Source organism: Phocoena sinus, chromosome 12 (genome assembly GCF_008692025.1).
Source record: "Phocoena sinus isolate mPhoSin1 chromosome 12, mPhoSin1.pri, whole genome shotgun sequence".
Taxonomy (NCBI): Eukaryota; Metazoa; Chordata; class Mammalia; order Artiodactyla; family Phocoenidae; genus Phocoena; species Phocoena sinus.
Window position 1 is genome coordinate 44,343,284 of NC_045774.1, and position 22,093 is coordinate 44,365,376.

General features: G+C 37.4%; 1 protein-coding gene across 1 annotated transcript in view; it reads left to right on the plus strand.

Moving 5' to 3' along the window:
• The window catches only part of FRK (fyn related Src family tyrosine kinase), a 94,014-nt gene that overhangs the window by 66,740 nt on the left and 5,181 nt on the right, over positions 1 to 22,093 (plus strand). Inside the window, exons 3-5 of the mRNA XM_032651193.1 lie at positions 10,150 to 10,313; positions 12,010 to 12,178; positions 14,703 to 14,861. Of these exons, the coding sequence (XP_032507084.1) occupies positions 10,150 to 10,313; positions 12,010 to 12,178; positions 14,703 to 14,861 (492 nt within the window). The remainder of the gene's footprint in view (positions 1 to 10,149; positions 10,314 to 12,009; positions 12,179 to 14,702; positions 14,862 to 22,093) is intronic.

The following is a 22,093-nucleotide window of genomic DNA, read 5'->3' on the forward strand; positions in this document are numbered from 1 at the left end:
ATGTGCCATATATTGTGTTTGCCCACACTCCAAAGCAAGTCACAAAGCTGCATCCTAAGTTCATGTGATGGGGAATGATGCTCCACCTATTGCAAGCCATTGCAAAGGCCAAGAGAGAATGATTCACTGACCTCATGTCTCATATAAGTAAATGCAATCAAAGGGCTCAAAATCCAGTAGGAGAGGTACAGTATAAATTACAGGAGCAATACTGTGAATGAATTCAATAGCAGAAGTCGATGTGCAGTGGGATATGAAGGGCCAAGTGAGCTGCTCTGCTTGCTTGAGTCTAGGGGCTTAATGGAGGAGGAGACGCCTGAAATGGGCCTTGAAAAATGAACTTGTCTGTAGCACATAAATACAGTGACATCGTAGTTGGAGTAAATAGTCTGTGCAAAAGGACAGAAACAGAAAACACCATGGTGCATTCAGGAAACTACAGATAAGTGTTTAAACGTTGAGGGTAGGGTGCAGGAGAGAATTCCGTTAAGGCGTGTGAACTTTAGGCACTGGGGTGCCCTTGAAGAGCTTTAGAAAGGAGAATAACAAATTCAGATTGTGTTTTAGAAGATGACTCTGGTGACTGTGGAAGCTGGATAGTGATGCAGGACACAGGGAAAACAGTGAGCTTACTGCAGTGGTCCAGAAGAGGGACTTTAAGGGGCACGCCACAAGGTGATGGCAGTGGAGAGTACGGGCTGACAGGACATAATGCTCGGTCAGAGATGAGAAGTCAGGGAGAGAGAGGATTCGGCGTGACCCTCAAATCTCTAGCTTTACTGTCTGGGTTTCAGGATGGCAGTGCCATTCACTGAGACAGAATATTCAAGCTGGGGAGGAAACTTGGGGAATAAGATAATGTGAATTAAGATTTTGACTTGGTACATTTGAGGTGCTGGCAGGAGTTGAGTGAGCAGCTTAGCAGAGAGAGACTGGGGGGTCATTACACATTCAGTACAGTCATCAGAAGCCAAATGTCTGCAATATTACTAAGAATGGTTGTGAGAGCTGATATGCTGGCCCAGGTGAGAACCAATATAGAAGGAGAAGATGGAGGCAGAGAAGCCTGAGAACCAGTAAGAATAAGAAAAGTAGAATCACTGTGTTAGATGGAGGAATGTTCAACCTGTGTTTCCCTTTAAAGGTGTCGGTTGCAGAAACAGACCTTCTCTGCAGCATTATCCTCATCTCAAGATTAAATAGTACCAATAAGCCTCCTTGCTCCCGGAGCTGTGAGCAGTGTCTTGTGAGAGTTGCCTAAAAATACTTGCTGTTTGGCAATAGAAGGAGACAGTTGGTGGAGGGATTAAGAATGTGGTGTGGGATTCAGAGTCTCGTTCCCTGGTTTTGACTCACAGAATGAATATTTACCTGCTTTGTATCCAGGGGAAAAGTACTTAATCTCCCTCGACTTTAGTTTCTTCTCTGTAAAATGATGAAAATAATATCCATATCCCTTAGGGTTGGTATGAGAATTAAATAAAATACTTCACAAAAAAGCACTTAGCACAGGGCTTGCTTAAGGCAGGCACTCAATAAAAATCCAGTTGCCTTTATGTTTATGTGTCAAGAACACTACCTTTTGCACAGAAAGATGGAGGTGTTGGCCCACCTTGCATTGGAACGTGTACTTTGAACTGTTTTTCTGGGGTAGTGATGAATCATCCTGAGTACCCACGGTTGTTTACCTGGTTCACCCCTGAACTAGTGAGAGTCATTAGGAAGATGGTTGGCCAGTCTTCAAAGTGTAGCCTGTGACTAGGAGATGGTTTGTCTTTATATGAAGTGTTACGTGAACATGACCTGAACTGTGTAGGCCGGAAGTTATGACAAATGAAACCAAATCTAAACAGACTTATGTAAACTTTGCCTAATACTTGTCTGAAATAAATAACAGGAATATATCTTATATCAAGGGTCCTCATTTAATATGAAGAAATTTCCAAGAATGAGAGCTCTCTGCTTTTGGAAATGTGAAGGAATAATGAGCAAACTACCAAAAGCTGTCTTGCATATGTAAAAACAATGAAAAAATGGAAGGACACAGTATTCTGCTGTGAAAATCAATTAGCTAATACACGAGAAAGTCCTTTGTATTTTCACAAGAAGATAAAAATTGATTTCAAGGTATTTCAATTATCATCCATTACATATCTCCAGGACTTTCATGTTCACTCTGTTTAGCGTGTCTCCTCATTACCGAAATGGGGTGCAGAGAAGAAGAGAGATTCAGGGACTGAGTTCTCCTTCATAATAGAAAAGGCTTCCCAAGAGTTTGGGGAGAGTTTGATAGGGACAGGAAAGATGGCATTCTAAAAGTCCTAAAACATTCTCCTGAGAAATTAGTAAATTATTACTTGAAAAAAAAGAAAACAACTAAACAAAACAGGAAACAAGAAATAAACAGTTAAAGGTTTCTACTGTCATTCACAGGACACCCTAGAAGACTAGACTTGGATTCCAACCCTGCGAACAAAAAGTAGTTTATTTTGAAACTCTAGACTCATCAGTAAAAGAAGAATTTAGACTAAATCATCTTCAAAATTTCTTGTCACTCATATATCATATTCTCCTTCCGTTGATAGAATAGTAGGACTTGCAAAAACTGTCGAGTCTCATATTGCTCTTTCTGAGATCTCTTATAATTTGAAACTTCTAAGGGGAGCATCAAACCTCCCATGAACAGAAGAGAGAACCAGCCTACTCTGGTGTTGGACAGTTCATTTCATTAGAAATTCTTTCTTATGTTTAGTAGATGTGCCATTTTATTGGATTATTTATCACTTCATTTGTGAATGTGTTTATTTACTTCTACGAAAGGATTTAAGTTGGCTTACGTTGCTGAAACACAGTGCAAAATACAGCTAAACATAAAAAAGGCAAACCAATGAAAAAGAACAGAGAAATAGATCTTGCTGAGCCTCAAATGGGAGAAAAGTATCACAGTTTAGAAATCAGTTTAGCTGGGAGTTCTCTGGCAGTTAAGGCAGAAAGGGAACCATACTGTGCTTCTCACTGGGTTATGTAAGAAGAGATGCACTATATTTTAAGCGTTAAGTTCAAAGAGAAATGAGTTCATGGGGGTCTTTATATAAAGAATATCAAGTATCATTATAGTCAGTGTCTTGAGACGTATATGTGGACATTGTCTTAGGTAGTTAATTCTTATGTTGCCTCTCTAACAAAGTGGGAAGCATTATGTATATATTTTTATTTTAAATTCACTATACCTTCATTACAGTTGGTTTGGAAAAACAGAGTAAAATACTCACAAATCTGCCAGTCTAACTCAGCTGTTACCATGTTGGCAAATTGAATCATCTTGGCCCTCATGCAATTATGGTTTTCACAAGGAACCTCAGCTGGGTTCCTTCAGCAGGAAAGGGCTCCAGGATGTGTGAGCAGCCAGATGTATCCTCATGTTTAAAATAATACTATTCTCTTAATTTTGTATCCCAATTATTTCACTTAACACATTTTATTTCACTTAACACATTATCTATTTTTTTCTTGTTACTACATAATTTTTATGATTATAGTTTTAACTCTTAATTTTCAGATTTGCTACAATTTTCCAGTCATTTAATGCTGTAAAAATGCTGCAGTGAACATTCTTATACGTATTGCTTTCCCTGTTTTGGCTGATGAACAGTAGTTAGTTTCCTATACAAATGTTTTCATTGAATTTCATGTTGGAAATGGACCCACGTTAGTGGACATTATAAGAACCAGCCCTTTGCAATGTGTTAGTGTATTTACTATTAAGAATCTTGATGATGATATTGCTTATTACATTTTCTGTGTGTGTGTGTGTGTGTGTGTGTGTGTGTGTGTGTGTGTGTGTGTGTTTTATGAAAACCTATGTGAGAAGTTTCTCTCTCATTTCAGTACCAGCAATAGTGTTTTGGGTTTTTTTTTTTTGAATAACAGTTTATTAATTTTATTCAGGGAATCAGGTAACTGAATGAGTTTCTCTCATGGTTTTGAGCTGTCAAAAATGCGGAGAGCCAAATCTTTGGTCCACATCTAGCAAACATGGACGGAAATCTAAAGAATACCTTACATAAAGCATACCAGCCTTGTTCCTGGAGTCATCGTCCTTTCCTTTCCTTTTTGTCCACTTATCTTAAATTTCATTTTATTTTGATAATTTATGCAAGCCTTTGGATCTTTCTGGAACAAAGCAGATATATAACTAAATGAATGCGTGTAAATACTTGGATTATTTCCTTAGGGTAAGTTTTGAAAAGTAGAAGCACTGGCTTTCATGTCACATTAAATCTTAATCCAGTGAAAGACTTTCTGTAGGAAACTGAGATAATATAATCCACGGATGTAAATTCCTGATGATTTATTGCAGAAATAATACTGAATGAGAAGTTAAGAGTCCCAAGAGGAATAAAGAGTCAAGTTGTTTCCCAGAGACTTTCTGTGCAATATCAGATGCTGCAAATGCTATTTTCATGTAAAACTGTGGTAGATGCTTTTTAATTAAATTATATGACAATATATTGAATGTTATAATTATGTATTAATTAAAGTGATGCTCATCTTCATAAGATATCATATGTATAAACAGCAAAACTGACATTTTGTTCTGAAAATTTAAGAGCCAGCTTTGATTGGGGATTGGCCTGTTTTAATAAGGAGTTAGACCATAGGGGTCTTGAGGATAAGACCAACAGTTTTCTCAAACATATCCTAAGTATTTGCACAAAATATGTGGTTCAGGCTCATGGATTTCCATGCTATATAATATGGAAGAGATAGTTGATTTTTGCACGTAAAGGTAGTTGATTATGTTGTCTTTGACTATAAAAGTACCAGTAACAATGCTGAAGACCTCAGGACATGAGAGCTATCAGATGTATCTTCAAATACATTTTCAAAGATTTTTGAGTCACCTAATGTAGACATTCTCTTAATGAGCCTTCACTTAACCTAGCAGTTTAGTAGTCAAACTTACTGACTGATGTCCACAGCACACTGAATATGCCTGGCTGGGAGACAGGTGCCCTTGGGGACCCAGTAGTTGAATTTTATGCATGAAGAGAGTCAAATCTGTTTGTTCCTTTTGGTTTAGTGGATTTTTTTTCATCAGAAAAGAAGAAGTCTTCTACATGATACCACTTTAATATTTTGAGACAGGTGTAATTTCTTCTTTCAAAACTACTCATACAGGAATTCTATTCTGTTTGCTGTAGAACAAAACACAGTGTAAAATGGGTGTGTGTGTTAGATTCTGTTTTAATGGGGGATACAGTGTAATAACTCAATTTAATGTTATTTACTTACTGGTGTAGAACTATCTTAACATGATTTCTAAAGCAATGCTATAGGAGGTGTTATCATGATTATAATAGTTCTGAAAAGTACAAGCCACCCTTCCAAAGAGAAATCAAATAAACAGGAGTTTGCATATGCAGGAGTTCTCTCACAGAATTAATGGCAGTTTCTTCACTTAATATGTTTGGTAGCCACTATGTTATGTAGCCTTTATTGTGCAAAGAGTGGAAACTTTTACTTTGGAAGTGGCTCTCTTGTTGACAATGCTATTTGATAATACTGATATTCTAGTATAGTACTCACACATTGCACATTTAGAAATGTCTATCATCCTTTGTGAATAATGACACTCAAACCATCCCTGTGAGAGTATATAGATAAGATCATTATTTTCATTTTCTAGATAAGGAAACTGAAATGAAATTCCTTGCCAAAGGTCAAAGAACAAATCACTGGGAGAATTAGATTAAGGCAGTGAGTTCTTGATTTTCAATCCTTTGCTTAATCATCTAAGTCATATTGTTTTACCCAGAACGGGAACAGATTATTTTTCAGTCAGTAAGAATAAGGCTGTGCCCAGATGATGCCAGAAGACTAGCTGAAAAATGAAAATCTGCTCAATCATTTATCTGTAAAATGCCAAACTACTTGTTATACTGATATCTTTCACTAAGCCTAATAGGTTGTCTCATGTTTGGCAGACATAGCCTCTAACTTAATGTTTATATTGTACTAAAATTAACTTTAGTTAATTTCTGGAGGTTCTGTCTTTTAAAAACTTAGTTTTGGAATATTATAATTATTTAATATGTTCTGAATAATATGTTAGTCGTGTGGTAAATTGAGGAAAAACACTCTTTGAAAGTGTTTTTTTTTTTTTTTGCGGTACGCGGGCCTCTCACTGTTGTGGCCTCTCCCACTGCGGAGCACAGGCTCCGGACGCGCAGGCTCAGCGGCCATGGCTCACGGGCCCAGCCGCTCCGCGGCATGTGGGATCTTCCCGGACCGGGGCACGAACCCATGTCCCCTGCATCGGCAGGCGGACTCTCAACCACTGCGCCACGAGGGAAACCCTGAAAGTGTTTTTTGATGAAATCTCACACCTTTGTGCAGTGGTAGACAAACTCTTTTCTATCATCAGAGACTATACGATAAGATCTCACCATTAGGAGAAAGCTGGGCTTCTATGTCTGCCACCAACTCCTTCTAAATTCATTTGGGCCTGGCATTTAGGACTGAAATCATAAGACTCCATCTATATCACATGCGTTCCTGCAGAATCAGTTACCCTGGATGTGAAGGTGGCCAAATAATCAGGTGACCAGTGCCATGGTCCTTATAGAAGGTCATGGGCAGAAATAGCTGAATTCTTTCAATGTTCAACAAACCTTTATTGTACTCCCCATACATACGTACCTGCATCTCTGCAATATATCCTAATTCTTGGACATGTTCTGGTAGATTAAGCAGTTGACAGGTGAAACATTCTCCCCTAGGTCAAACAGCATCAGTGAGAGTCAAGATGTAAACTCAGGATGCCTGGTTTTCAGTAGCTCAGTTCATTCAACTGTGATGCTGCTGAGTTTGTTGAGGGATGATTCCATTATATTTTATATAACGTTTACATGTTTTGCAGTTAAACTACTAAAATGCTTAACTAATCTGAACTCACAGTAATTCACAATAAGAATAGCACAAGTATTATCATTCACTTATAGCCTGTAGAATTTGGAATAGGTTTGGTTCAATAATAAAGATCAAAGCAAACCAGAAAAGGAATAGAAAATTCATTTCTCCTTAGTTCTGAGACCTTCTGAATTCAATCTTTATTAAGAATGACAGTTTGCAAATGTGTGGACTCACTACTATCAAATTTAAATCACTTTAAAAAACCCACTTATTTTGGATTTGATTACTCAGGAATACAATATTAAAAGAGCCTTCATCCTGACTATGGTGTATTGAATTTTCCTGATGTAGCTTCTGTGATCTAATTTTAAAATTATATATATATATATATATATATATATATATATATATATATATATATATATATATTTCAGTCTTGGCTAGACTGAAAACTTAAATGAACTGCATATAAGTAATCTATGATGCTGGTCAGAGATGGAGTACTTATTCCTGTGTTATGTTGCAAAGCTCAAGAAATTAGATATAAACATGAATGACTGTCCTCTAATAGTATTTATATGCTGGGGCTAAGTTTGTCTTCCTCTATTGAAAAATAAAATTCCAGGGAAGACTTGACTTAAAAGTATTTGTATAATTACCTGTTTAATTTTGCAGCAGACACTTCAGAAGCTTACATTTCTCTTCAAATCCAAGTTAGTGACATCATTCATTCATCTAGCAGATGTTTATGTTAGTTGTTACTCTGTGTCAGGCTCTGAGTAGGTATTAGTTCAAGACACAGAGTCCCTTGCCCTTCACAGAGCCGCCTCCACTGAGATAAACCCACCATCACAATTAAACTGGGTAATGTGATAGAAAGGAGCTGGGAGGAGTACATGCAACAGGGTGATGGGGAAGGCTGGTTCTGAGGATTTAAATTGAGACCTGAAGAGGGGCTGGCTACTAGAAAATTCATAGAAAAAGCATTCAAGTGGTGTTCAAGGCTCCAAGGTGAGAATTACTTTTTTTTTGGTAATGTGTAGTTTTCACAATTTGTAGTTTTCTGAAAGCACTACAGAAAGAAATGAGAATTCAGAGAGAGAAAGCAACAGCCAATAGAAATGTTGGAACATTAGAGTGGAAACATTTGGAAATTTGGAGATTTCTTAAAGCCTGCTCTTTTAATGATGAAGAAATGGAGGCCCAGTGACATTGCCATGTTTTGGTCACATACTAGTTAAATTGTAACCTGGGTCTCCCATCTTCCTGTCTATAGCTTTTTTCTATTAAACAAAATTACCTTTATTGTGCTTGACAACTCCAGATGTATTGAAAGTATTGGTTTTTACAGTTGAGAGTTTAAACCTTTATCTACAAATAGATGGCAAACATTTATTTAGGCTTTCTTTATGATCAATGGCAATTGCCAAAGCCATATCAATCATTGGGATTTGCATCCCTTATTAAGAAAATCACAAAGAGTATTTTAACCTTTCAGCCGTCTATTGACTTTAGTTTCTAGCTTAGAAATCATTAAGTCTTTTGTGATGCATTAAAAGGGAATTCCTAAGTTTAATTTCCATGTAGTCCACTTCAGTTTGGAACCAGATATGGTCCATCTTGATTAAAAAAGGAGAATTTTTTTATTGCTTCCCATCATTTCCAATTATAGATCTGTTGGCTTGCTAGACATCTCAGTCATACTTTATGCACTTTTCTTTTTGATAAATGGCAAATGAATTTTCAGGCCAACAATTTATATGAATTGCAGGTATAATTTATACTTAGCTACCTTTCTACTTCTAATATTTTTATTACTTTGTGGAGAAATGAATTGGGGCTAATATTGTTTACATCTCTCTTTGATTTTTTTTGTTAGCCTTTTAATCCATAAACGGAATCTGTAATGAGCTTAGCTCTGTATCCTAATAAAGCCCCTCTTTTTGGTGATGATTATATAAGGCAATTAACATTGCCCCAAGAGTTATAGTCAGTGGGAATGGTAATTTGACAGATCAGAGTACAACGATGTGTTCCAGACACTTAAAAAATTGTAATTTAAGAACCTTATATTACTTTTGGAGGAGCTAAATGTTTGCCTGTTCTCTGCATTTTATTATAAAGAACCGAAAAAAAATATTCTCCTGTATGCAGATGAAATGCTTTTTTTCAGTTTTATTGAGGTATAATTGACAAATAAAATAAAAAGGTATTTAAAATGTACAACATAATGATTTGAAATATATATACATTGTGAAAGGATTCCCCCTTCCCACATAGAGTTAATTAACATATCTATCACCTCACATATTTCTCTCCGTTTTTGGTGAGACCATGTAAGTTTTACTCTCTTAGCAAATTTCAACTATATCATACAGTGTTATCAACTTTAGTCACCATGTTATATACTAGATGCTTAGAACTTACTCATCTTATAGCTGAAGTTTTATGCCCTTTTACCAACTTCTCCCTTATCCTGCTCTCCCCAACCCCATTCCCAGGCAACAATTTTTCTACTGTTTCTATGAGTTTAATTTTTTTTAAAAAAAAGATTCCACATATAAGTGATACTACACAGTATTTGTCTTCCTCTGTCTTATCTCACTTAGCACAATAGCCTCAAGGTTCATCCATGTTGTTGCAAATGACAGGATTTCCTTCCTTTTTTAAGGCTCAATAATATTTCTGTCTCCCTTCCTCCCTTTCTCCCTCTCTCCATCTCTACCTGTATTTATATCTATATCTACACATAGATTTTGCTTTCTGAGAACACTTTATTTTATTTTAGTGTCCATGTTATAGAATTTCATGGGAGGAAATTCTCCTTTGTCTCTGTGCCAGAAAGAACTGTTTCTAAACATCTTTTGTGATTTTATCTTATGAACACTGTGGTTTCTGAAACTGTTTCCTTCTTTACATTGCTAGAATGACAGAGTCCATTTTATAGCTTGTTTTAAACAAGTATACTAGGCCTCAAATCAAAGTTTATTTTTGGTGCTAACTGTACTCTTTTATTTTTATATTTCCTTTAAAATATGATTCCACATTCTTTTTTCCTTTTTAGTCTGCTGTATGTCCTTTATAAGCTTCCTGAAGTCTTTTCTGAAACAAAGTTGAGAAATAAATAGAATTTGTTAAAATTTTATTCCATGCATTGAAACTATCGTCACAAAATAAGCAAATCTCCTTTGCTTTGGCAAGAAGTTTATTAAAAGGACTTATTTTGGGTTCCAGTTTTAGACAAAGGAGTTGTGAAACACTACAGAATCAGAAGACTGGATGAAGGGGGCTTTTTCCTTACCCGGAGAAGAAACTTTTCGACACTGAATGAATTTGTGAGTCACTACACCAAGACAAGCGATGGCCTGTGTGTCCAGCTGGGAAAACCATGCTTAAAGGTGAAATGCTTTCAAGCTGTGTTCCTTTATTTTTGAAGTTAATTTTATTTCCCTCAGGTGTTGGAGTTATTTGTCATGTGATATGTCAGCACAGAAAAAAAGGTCATTGAATACCCAAGTCATGGATAGGCAAACTGTGGCCCCTGAGCCAATATGGCCCCACACTTATTGTTATACATAAGCTTTATTGGAGCATAGACATGCTCATTCATTTACAGATTGTCGTTGCTTTTTTGCTATAATAGCAGAGTTTAATAGTTGAAACAGAGACTATATGGCTCACAAAGCCTAAAATATTTACCGTCTCATTCTTTTCAGAAGAAGTTTGCCAAGTCCCGACCTCAAGCAACCACTGAACACAGAAAATATTCATTCTTTGCACTAAGAAACTAATCTGGTATCTTGTTATTGCAGCATTTAGTGATATGGCTGGAGGGAAAGAAAATTCTGGAATACAATTCTTACTTAGATGATCTGTATTCAAGATTATTAACATGAAATGACCAGGTTCATTATCTGGTTGTCTGCATATAGATATCATTTAACTGTTCTAACAGTTTGATTGTTTGGCCTGGCTGTTTAGTGGGAGGAGGTAACATTTATAGAATTAATCTGTATCTATCATTAAATTCTGTTGTTTGCATGTTTTACCTAAATGTGTTTAAAGTTAAGTGGTGGTCATACACCTCAGTGGGGCAAGCCTTCAGCTCCACATCAGAGTTCAGGTCTCAGGTACTGTCAGTGGTATAGCCAACCCTGTGGTTTATACCCGGATGACCAGTGAAAGCTTCCTTGTGATGCCTGATTAGAATTCTACAGACAAGTAGAAGCTGAAGAATTCTGTCCCGTATGCAGGGAATTTATGAGTTAAATCCTGAGACGTGAATAGGCAATTTTGGTAGAAGTATGTACATCTTAGATGGTACAGGAATGACCTCACAAGAGTATCTAAGCTTATGCTAAGAAATAGTTCAACTGATAGAAAGATATGACTTAAAAATTCTTAGTTTAACCAATATTGTTGAATTCTGGTAGGGAAAAGGGCTTACAAAGCATAGGTGACCTTCTGGGCACTCGAGATGCTGATGACTTAGTGGAGGAGATAAGAAAAATTTCTAAAGGCAGATGACAAACTAGACTATGCACTCTAGGAGAGCAGAAACCTTTTGCCTATTTTGTTTACAGAATGGAACCTAGTTGTTGGTGCTTGAGAAATATTTATTTATTAACTAAATGAGTAAATGAGTGAACAAATAAGTAAATGAATTTGAAAAAAGATGAAATTAATTATGAGAAATTTTGTGATACATGTGGTAAATGCTATAGGCCAAAGAGTTGGGGAGATAATTGTGGATGAGATGGAACTTCAGTTTAGCCTTCAAACTTGATTTATGTAGGCAAGGAGGCAAAGAGAACTCCCACCACGTAGGTGAGAGGGAGGTATTTGTGTGTCATGTGGGACAGATGGACAGCAAGGTGCCCGACTTAGCAGGATTTGGGAGATCAGCTGGAAGAGGCAAAGATACAGATTCTACCACAATTGCTTTCCATTTAAAAGTAATTAGAATAAAATTGACAATATTTTGTTTTTAAAAATGATGTCTCTTTTTAAAAGTACCTAGACTGTTATTTTCAACCAAAAAATTGTTGAATATAACATTTTTCTTACCAGCATTCTAATTATTCTGTGACACAGATACAAGTCCCAGCTCCCTTTGATTTGTCATATAAAACCGTGGACCAATGGGAGATCGGCCGCAGCTCCATACAACTTCTGAAGAGATTAGGATCTGGTCAGTTCGGCGAAGTGTGGGAGGGCCTATGGAACAATACCACTCCGGTAGCAGTGAAAACATTAAAACCAGGTACGAGAACAAGAATGGCAAGGGTTAAATGGCATATGTTGATACTCATAAGCTCAACTTGCCACTGTAAATGTCCAAGAGGTCATGGGACAGCCAGTGTGGGCACCAAGCAAGTGTTATAATCACTTCCTGTAGTGACCACAGTGATCTAGCCCAGCACCTGAGATTTTCAGAATTACTGCAGGTATGATTATGATTTTGAATCCTAATCTTATCAACAACTGAGACTAAACTTTATTGTCCAATCTGATCATTTTTTTCCAAAAAAGAAGCAGCTAGCTATCCATCCTAACACTGTTCTCTAAGGAAGGCCTTTTGGAGGTCAAAAGAGAACAAAAAATCAGATTTCTTATATTAAAAAATAGCGCCATGATAGTTTTCTTTCCAAGAGGAATAATTATTATTGATTTACAGTGTAATAGCAGCAAACAGCTTTGGTGATTGCTTAAATGTCTTCACTTCACTGGGGCCATTAATCAATCTTCTCAGCTATTTATTGCTTAGCAGACTACCACGCAATAAAGACGAGCCTGAAATCAACTCCCACAGTAGCTCTGACAGGCAAAAATTAATATTTAATGCTGCATTACTAGCTGAGTTGAGATTGGGTCTCTTTTGCTGTGCAGCTGGTCAGCTGTAACCAGCGTAGCCAAGGAGTGCTCTGAGCAGGCTTCCCCTGCAGAGGCTCCTGACGTACCATGGTTTCAGCTCTGGCGGATGGTGTGATCTGGCAATGATTTAAGTGTCCTGGATTCCATGAATCTGACGGCCACCCAAAGCATCAACATAGAAACATATTGTAGATAAATCGTCTGAATGGAGATCATAATTGCTGCTATCACTGGAAACTTCATCAGTCAGATTGTTTGGGGGTGGGGGAATGATCCTACCATATCGGTAACTAACCATAGGCCAAACTAATTATAATAACCAAAAGCGGTCCTTTATTATGGTTTGGATGCCTCTTTTATTCTTAGCTCCATTTTGCCACAGTGATTCAAGACTTTAATCCTATTTGATTATGAAGTGAGGGAGCTCAGCAAAAATGGATGGAGAACAGAATAGGCCATTTCCCCCCATTCTCCCTCTGTAAGTCCTTGCCTCTTCCCCTCAGCCTGTGAAGGAATGCTTACAGTTGATCTGTCTGGTTTTCCTAAGAATATGCCTATTTTTAATAATAATACAAATATAGTCAACACTCGTTGAACACTTATGTACCAGACAATGCTATTATCCTGACAATGATTTTATGTCAGTAGGATTATTAGCCATGTTTTAGAGGTGAAGAAACTGAAGTTCAGAGACATTTGGTAACTTGTTCAAGATCACACAGTGAGCTAGGATTTGATCGAGCCTGGGTAGTGAACTTCTAGACTCTCAAAAGGCGTACCAAAGGATAGATTGCCTAAATGCTTTATGTGAAATGATCTGCAGGTCACATGTAACTCTTTCTAACTGCATATTAATAAACAGTCAGAGTGTTAGCTTGGAATGCCAAAGCTTATCCATACCTGGGGTTCAAATATTAGCTGTGAAGTCTTCTATATGAGAGAATGAGGAACGAAACAGACTCTTTAAGCATCAGTGAAAATGATATTTGCACTATCCATAGTGAATACTGAGATGTGAAACGACAGTATTCCTTCAGTTACAACAATGGCTCTGAAACATCATATCCTAAAAGAACTAAAAGATCTTTAAATGACTAATGAAAGGTAACTCCAGGTGTTCTTCTTTCTCTTAGGTTTTATTTGATGTTAACTGTTGATTCTTGGCACTTTGCATGGTGAGTCAGAGTTGAGCCATTTAAGTGCAATTTGATTGTAGATGAGTCTTCAGAATAGGCTCCAATATCTCCCTTAACATTTGGTCAAGCTATTAAAACCAACTGTGGAGATATTAATACAGGAGAAAATGTTGAATATCAGCTTCAAGAGGAGGAAAAAAAACACTAAGTTTTGGGAGTGGCCCTTGAATGTTTTCTACTGGGCCTACACTATGGATATATGTCCTTGCAGAATTAAAGACATAAATATGGCAGAATATCATTGCTTTTTAGAAAAGTTATCCAGCTCTTCCCACAGTGGGTACCAAGGACAGGGCAACTATTAGTCTTCTCTGCATCCTGGACAGAAAAACTCGCTGCAGTAATTAACCATTCAGTGTCTTCCAGTGTTCATGTTAATAGAATGTCTTCTCTTTGTGTTCCTAAGATGCCTGCCTTGTTTTATCAATTAGACTGTCAGTGCTTCCCTTTTCCTTCATTTTTCACATAGACCTGAATCAACCTCTCTTCACCTACAGGTCATAATACATAAGCTGCACAGCCCTGATGCACCAACACATCAGTTATTAGGTTGCCCTGGTTGAACTGATTCTCTTCCTTGATAAATCTGAAGATTTGTGACACTCATGCTCTTACTTTACTGAGAGGCAGGAAGCAATCTTGGTGATTCCCACCAGGCTTCTGTGAGGATAGGAATGCCTCAGTAACATAAAGTGATTTCCCCTCTTCTTGTTTCAGGTTCAATGGATCCAAATGACTTCCTGAGGGAGGCACAGATAATGAAGAACCTAAGACATCCAAAGCTTATCCAGCTTTATGCTGTTTGCACTTTAGAAGATCCTATTTATATTATTACAGAGTTGATGAGACATGGATGTCTGCAAGAATATCTCCAAAGTAAGCTAAAGACTTAATAAAAGGAAAAAAGAGGAATTTAGTTTAGCTAGTTCTATAAATGTCAATTTAGCAAGGCTTCTATAACCCAAAGGATATCTACTATGGTGTATCTGTGACAATGAATGTCTTACCACTGAATTGCTCAACTACTCTTTAATAGGATATATACTGTGTACTCAAAGGGAGGAAAAATATTTATGTAGTGGAAGAACAAATTGTTCACCGAAGACATTTCAGAGTACTTAAATGTCATGTGGAAAATTGAAGAATTGATGTTTTTCACGATGCTTTGTTTCCTACAATAACTAATTGAACATTATCAGTCATGGACCAGTATTTTCTATGGCCCAGAATTAAGGGACATGGAATGCTTTCGGGGGAAGAGAGGGAAAGGTACCCTCATTTTTCTCTTTGCCAGTTTTGGACAACATTGTGCTTGTTGGAATTTAAAATACTTCCAACCGCTAGGCAACATTAGAATATTCAGACTAAAAAGCAGAAATATACTATTACTTTATTTTTACATCTGCTTCCTGTAGTCTGAGAAGACTTAAGGGCACTGTAGAATTTTGATGTTTATTACAAGTTAATAATTTAATAAGCAACAATATTATAAGCATTAAAATGAGATGTTCAAAGAAGTGGAGATCAAGTACTGAGAGAATAATTCATGCTTTAAAAAGAGGCATTTTCTATACTTTCTTGGAATGTCAGAGTGGGACTGATAGAATGTATAGAGGTAAAGGGAGGTGAGAATAATGGAACAAAGATATCGGAAAGATAGGAGTATTCTCTCATCTCAGGGTGACTTGTGAAGCTGGTGATATTAAATTGCAAGACTAGATAGGAACAAAGAACATAAGACTTGCTAAGTGCTGTTAAAAACAAAAATATACCTAGCTCCCTTGCATAAAGATATCAAATTTAACAGTATTAGATTGTGTTACCCACCATAGAGAGACTAACCTCAGCTATTGACTCCTTTTGCTTTATTCCCAGGGACAAAAGTACAGGAGCCCTTTCAGGTCATCTCTAACGAAAATGCTTTGTCAAATTAGAAACATTCGCGCTGTTATATCTCACAGTCAATGCTCAATCCTCAGAGCTATCAGCAGTATTCAATTCAATGGACACTGTCTCCTTCTGGTAACACTACCTTCTGGAAACACTACCTTCATTTGGCTTCTGGGACACTTCACCCAATGTCCTTTTCTCTTCCTTTCTTGCCAGTTCTTCTCAATCTATGTGATTTCTCTCATCTCCCACACTTCTCAATATCTTGGAATTTTCCAAGACTCTTTTGCAACATCACCAGATTCCTTGTTAATCTCAACCAGTCTTATTGTTTAATAACATTTATGTATTAACCAATTGCCTAAATTATATCCCTCCATTACTTCAGAATCCTATATACAACTGCCTTCTTAGCTTCTCCACGTGAACACTGTATCAGTCTGGATAATATGGGTATGATGCGGTAACAAACCCCTCCAAATCTCAGAGTCTTAACACAGGTGTTTATTCTTGCTCTTGCTACATGTGAGATATAGATTGGCTGGTGGCCCAGGTCTTTTGATCACCTTGGCAGCAGCAGGGGATATGACTATTCTCATTCTGGCTCTTAAAGCTTCTGACCAGGAGTGACAGAGGTAATTTCTATGCCCTTTTCATTTGGTTAAATCAAGTCAAAGGGAGTAGAGGAGTACAGCCCTCTAAAGTGCTTAAAAGCAGGAAAAAACAAAAGTTTGCAAACAGCCCTCATTTCTACTGCATATGTCTATTAGACATCTCAAAATAATTTGTCCAAAAACCGATCTCTGATACTATCCTCAGTAATCTGCACCTCTTGTGGTCTTTCCTTCTCTGGCAATGTCAACACACAGGCCTAACATCTTGGAGTCACCTCTACTTCTCACATCCTATATCTGACCAACCAGCAAATCCCACTGGCTTGCTTTCCAAATATATCCAGGATTTTACCACTTCTCAACACTCCTACTCCAGTCTGAGTCATCATCAACTCTCTCCTGGATCCTGCAGTAGCCTTCTAATTTGTCTCCCTCTTTTGGTTCTTGACCCCTTCAGTCTCTTCTCAACACAGTAGCTGGAGAGATCCTGTTAAAATGTAAATCAGGTCACGTCCCTCCTCAGCCCCAAACCTTCAGTGACTCCTTGGTTCTCTCTGTGTAACCCATAAAGTCCTGCCTGACCCGACTCTCCATTACCTCTCCGACCCCATCTCCCGCAGGTTTGCCCTGGTTCACTCTGTCAACTACACTGCCCTTCTTTGCTACTCTTTGTATCTTCCAGATGTGCTCCGCTGCAGGCCCTGCGCACTTGCCGTTTCCTCTACCTGAAAATTTTTCCTGTTACTTATCCGCACGGCTCATTTTCTCACGTCCTGAAGTCTTTACTCAGGTATTCCCGTTACAGCGAGTCCTTCCTGGGTCACCTTCTAAATTCTAAGATTTAATCTCCCTTTGCTGACTCTTCGTATTCCTCTTTCCTGCTTTTTGTTTTCTCTTCCTAGCTGTTAGTCGTCATATAACGCATGACATATTTATGTAGCTTATTTTTAGTGTCTTCTAAAATACAACTTGGAGAGGACAGAGATTTTTCTTTGTTTTAGTGCTAGAACGGTGTCAGGCACACAGAAGGTGTGCACTAATTGTGTGTTGATTAAGTAAATGAATAAATTAATGGATAGATTAAGTCAGGGCTATCCTGAACCTAATACAGTTGGGACTTGTTTTGTTGTGCTTGGTATCAGCTTGCAAAGATACGCTTAGTATATTGTAAACTACTTTGACATTGAGGATTTCTGTGGTTTGTTGATGTCTTTTACTCAGGGTTGAGCACGAACTCTGTCATCTTCTGGGTTGAACTATCAGGGTCAAGTTTACAGAGGCCTTCATTTGCCCGGATACTTAGCAGCCAGGGGGAGTAATGAAGGCATGCTCATTACAGACAATCCCTTCCCAATCAAGAGGATTTGATTTCAACAAAGTGATCTTAAAATGTATCTGCCAGTCTTAAACATCCCATAATGATAAATATTATTAAGCTGAAATGCTCTTGAATAGTGGAACATAACTGAAAATATTGCCTTGCTGCAGATGTAAATTGTCACAGGTCTATGAACGTTTATACCAGTTTTGACATCTGGCTGCTGTATTAGAAGTGTGCATGCAGTTCCTAGGCCACTGTAATTTTCAGGGCAGGAAATATGTTACTACTCAGTTTCCTTCACTATTGTGCCTGTCAGTGAAAACCTTTTTATATCCACTGTAATAGGATTAGATGTTGTATTTGATAGCTGAAATAACACACATTTTTCTATAGAACCATCTTTGTAGTCCCTAAGCTTGGCTGAATTTTTTTTTGTAATACATTTCGCCAGAATGGAAAAGGCTTGTCAAAAAACTTTAGCACTAAGGGTAACTGATGCCTGGTATTTCTTACTGAAGTTTAAAGAGGATAAATATCTGCATTTTTTACTTTAGCTGGGCTTGTTTTCTTTCCAATAAATACTTATAGAGCATCTAGTATATGTCAGTATATTTTCTTTGTTTTACAAATCAAGTCCTAGCATGTTGTTCATCATTCTCACAGACAGTTCAGTTAAGTGGATTGAAGCAGACAGGAATGTTTTCACTGAGATACCCTTTAACTGAACACAACTCCATAACTATTTGCTGTCTGCATGAATGGAAGTCTCTTCATAGCCCCTGACTTTGGGTGCTCAGGAGTGTAAGGTGGATTTTAGGGAGGCAGTACAGAATAAATTTATGACGCATGAGATTTCAGCCTCCAACATATCCTGGATTGGAATCTCTACTCTATAAATTATTACCTGTTCCTCTGAGTGGTAGGAACACCTATCAAACAGGGCAAAATACTTCCTATAGTTGTTCTGAGTATTAAATGAGGTGATTTACTGGAAAATCAACCATATGGGATAGTGGTAGGAGAGGAGCATATATATTTTAATTTTTTTTTCCTCTAAAAAACACTATATAGCACTTACTGTGTGCCAGGAATTTTTTTAAGTCCTATGCAAGTATTATTTTAGTTCATTCTTCTAACAACCTCATGAACTAAGTATTATTATTACCATCCCCATTTTACAGTTGAAGAAGCTGAGGTATGGAGAGATTAAGTAACTTATTCAAGGTGGTTGAACGAGAATTCAAACCCAGGAAATCTGGCTCCATAGTCCATGCTTTTAACCATATACATAGCACTGATATTATTCTCCTAATATCCACCTATTATTTATTGCTGCACAAATTACCCCAAAACTTAGTGGCTTACGGCAGCAAACACTTATTTTCTCACAGTTTCTGTGGTCAGGAATCCACGTGCTGCTGAGCCGGGTCTTCTGGGTCAGGGTTTCTCACAAGGCTGCAGTCACAGTGTCAGCCGGGGTTCCAATCATCTTTATCCATTCATTTGTTGACGGACACTTAGGTTGCTTCCATATCGTGGTTATTGTAAATAATGCTGCTATGAACTTTGAGGTGCATATATCTTTCGAATTAGTGTTTTTATTTTCTTCAGGTAAATACTCAGGAGTAGAATTGGTGGATCATGTGGCAGTTTTATTTTTAATTTTTTGAGGAATCTTTATACTGTCTTCCATAGTGGCTGCACTAATTTAAATTCCCACCAACAAAGCACTAGGGTTCCCTTTTATCCACATCCTTGCTAACACTGGTTATTTCTTGTCTTTTTTGTTTTTGTTTTTGGCTGCGTTGGGTCTTTGTTGCTGTGCGCGGGCTTTCTCTAGTTGCGGTGAGTGGGGGCTATTCTTTGTTGTGATGCGTGGGCTTCTCATTGTGGTGGCTTCTCTTGTTGAGGAGCACGGGCTCCAGGCACCAGGCTTCAGGAGTTATGGCTCGCGGTCTCAGTGGCTGTGGCTCACGGGCTCTGGAGCTCAGGCTCAGTAGTTGTGGCGCATGGGCTTAGTTGCTCCGCGGCATGTGGGATCTTCCTGGACCAGGGCTCGAACCCGTGTCCCCTGCATTGGCAGGCGGATTCCCAAGCACTGCGCCACCAGGGAAGCCCCTATTTCTTGTCTTTTTGACGATAGCCATTCTTACAGGTGTGAGGTAATATCTCATGGTTTTGATTTGCATTTCTCTGATGATTAATGATTTGAGCATCTTTTCATGTGCCTGTTGGCCATCTGTTATGTCCTCTTTGGAAAAATGCCTATTCATGTCCTCTGCCCATTTTTTGATCAGATTGTTTATCTGTTTTTGATGTTGAGTTGTATGAGTTCTTTATGTATTTTGGATATTAACCCCTGATTGGATATATCATTTGCAAATATCTTCTCCCTTTCAGTATACGGTCTTTCCACTTTATTGATGGTTTCCTTCATTGTTTGAAAGCCTTTTAGTTTGATTTGTCTCCATTTGTTTATTTTTGCTTTTGTTGCCCTTGCCTGAGGAGACAGATCCAAAAAAATATTGCTAAGACCAGTGTCAAAGAGATAACTGCCTATGTTTTCTTCTAGGAGTTTTGTGGTTTCAGGTCTTACATTTAAGTCTCTAACCCATTTTGAATTTATTTTTGTATATGAGAAAATGGTCTAGTTTCATTCTTTTACATGTAGTTGTCCAGTTTTCCAAATGCTACTTATTGAAGAGACTTTCTTTTCCCTGTTATATATTCTTTGTTGTAGATAATTGACCATGTGAGTGTGCATTTATTTATGGGCTCTTTATTCTGTTCCATTGAGCTATGTGTCTGTTTTTATGCCAGTATCATACTGCTTTGATCACTATAGCTTTGTCTGAAGTCAGGGAATGTGATACCTCCAGTTTTATTTTTCTTTCTCAAGATTGCTTTGGCTATTCAGGGTCCTTTGTGGTTCCATACACATTTTAGGATTATTTATTCTAGCTCTGTCGGTATTTTGTGAGTATTTTGATAGGGATTTCATTGAATGTGTAGATTGCTTTGGGTAGTTAAAATGGACATTTTAACAATATTAGTTCTTCCAATCCATGAACACATAACATCTTTCCATTCATTTGTATCATCTTCAGTTTTTTTCATCAATGTCTTATAGTTTTCAGAGTACAGATCTTTTACCTCCTCGGTTAAATTTATTTCTAGGTATTTTATTCTTTTTATTTGCTTGTATATGGGATTGTTTTATTGTTTTCTCTTTCTGATAGTTCATTATTAGTGTATAGAAATACAACAGATTTCTGTATATTAATTGTGTATCCTAAAATTTTACTGAATTCATTTATTAGTTCTAATAATAAATGAATCTTATTTATTATTGGGATTTTCTGTATGTGGTATCATGTCATCTGCCAACAGTAAAAGTTTGACTTCTTCTCTTCCAATCTGAATGCCTTTTATTTCTTTCTCTTGTTGGTTGCTGTGGCTAGGACTTCCAATACTATGTTAAATAGAAGTGGTGAGAGTGGGCATCCTTACCTTATTCTGGATCTTAGAGGAAAAGCTTTCAGCTTTTCACTATTGAGTATGATGTTACCTGCAAGTTTGTCATAAATGGCCTTTATTACTCAGAGCCTATTTAAATATGCTGCTTGCATTAAAAAAACACACACACTCACACACAAACTGTGCTTAGGTCTTTCCCATTTGAAAACTTCCCTTGACTCCATTTATTTCACTTTTTTAATTGCAAAAGATGACATACATGTAGAAAGGACATGCATGACTTACGTCCTTTCTACATATATATTTATAATGTAATTACAAAGCTAGCAAGTAAACAACTGTGTAGCCACTATGCAAATCAAGAATGAGAACATAGCCAGCAGCCCAGAAACTCCTCTACTACCTTATCAATGACAATCCCTCACTATCAGGAACTTCATGATAATTGCTTTCCCTTCCTTGGCTTACATTTTTCTCTGCTAGCTTCTTCTTGTCTTCCCTTCTTGACTAGGTTTTTGGAAATTGACATCTCCTCTTGCCATCTCCACATCCTCAGCTCCCCTTCAGCCCTTAACCCTTTATACTCCATCTCCAGCGAGACTCTTTTCCTGCAACCAATGTTTCCAGTGACTTCTTAATTATTATATTTTAGAAATGCTTTTTAGTTCTTATCTTGCTGGACTTATTTGACAATGGTAGTGATTTTCTCTTCTCAAACCTTTGACTGTTATGATGTTCTCTTCTGGTTCTTCTCTCATTCTTTAGGCTGATTCCTCTCAGTTTTCTTGCAGGTTTATTTTTATATG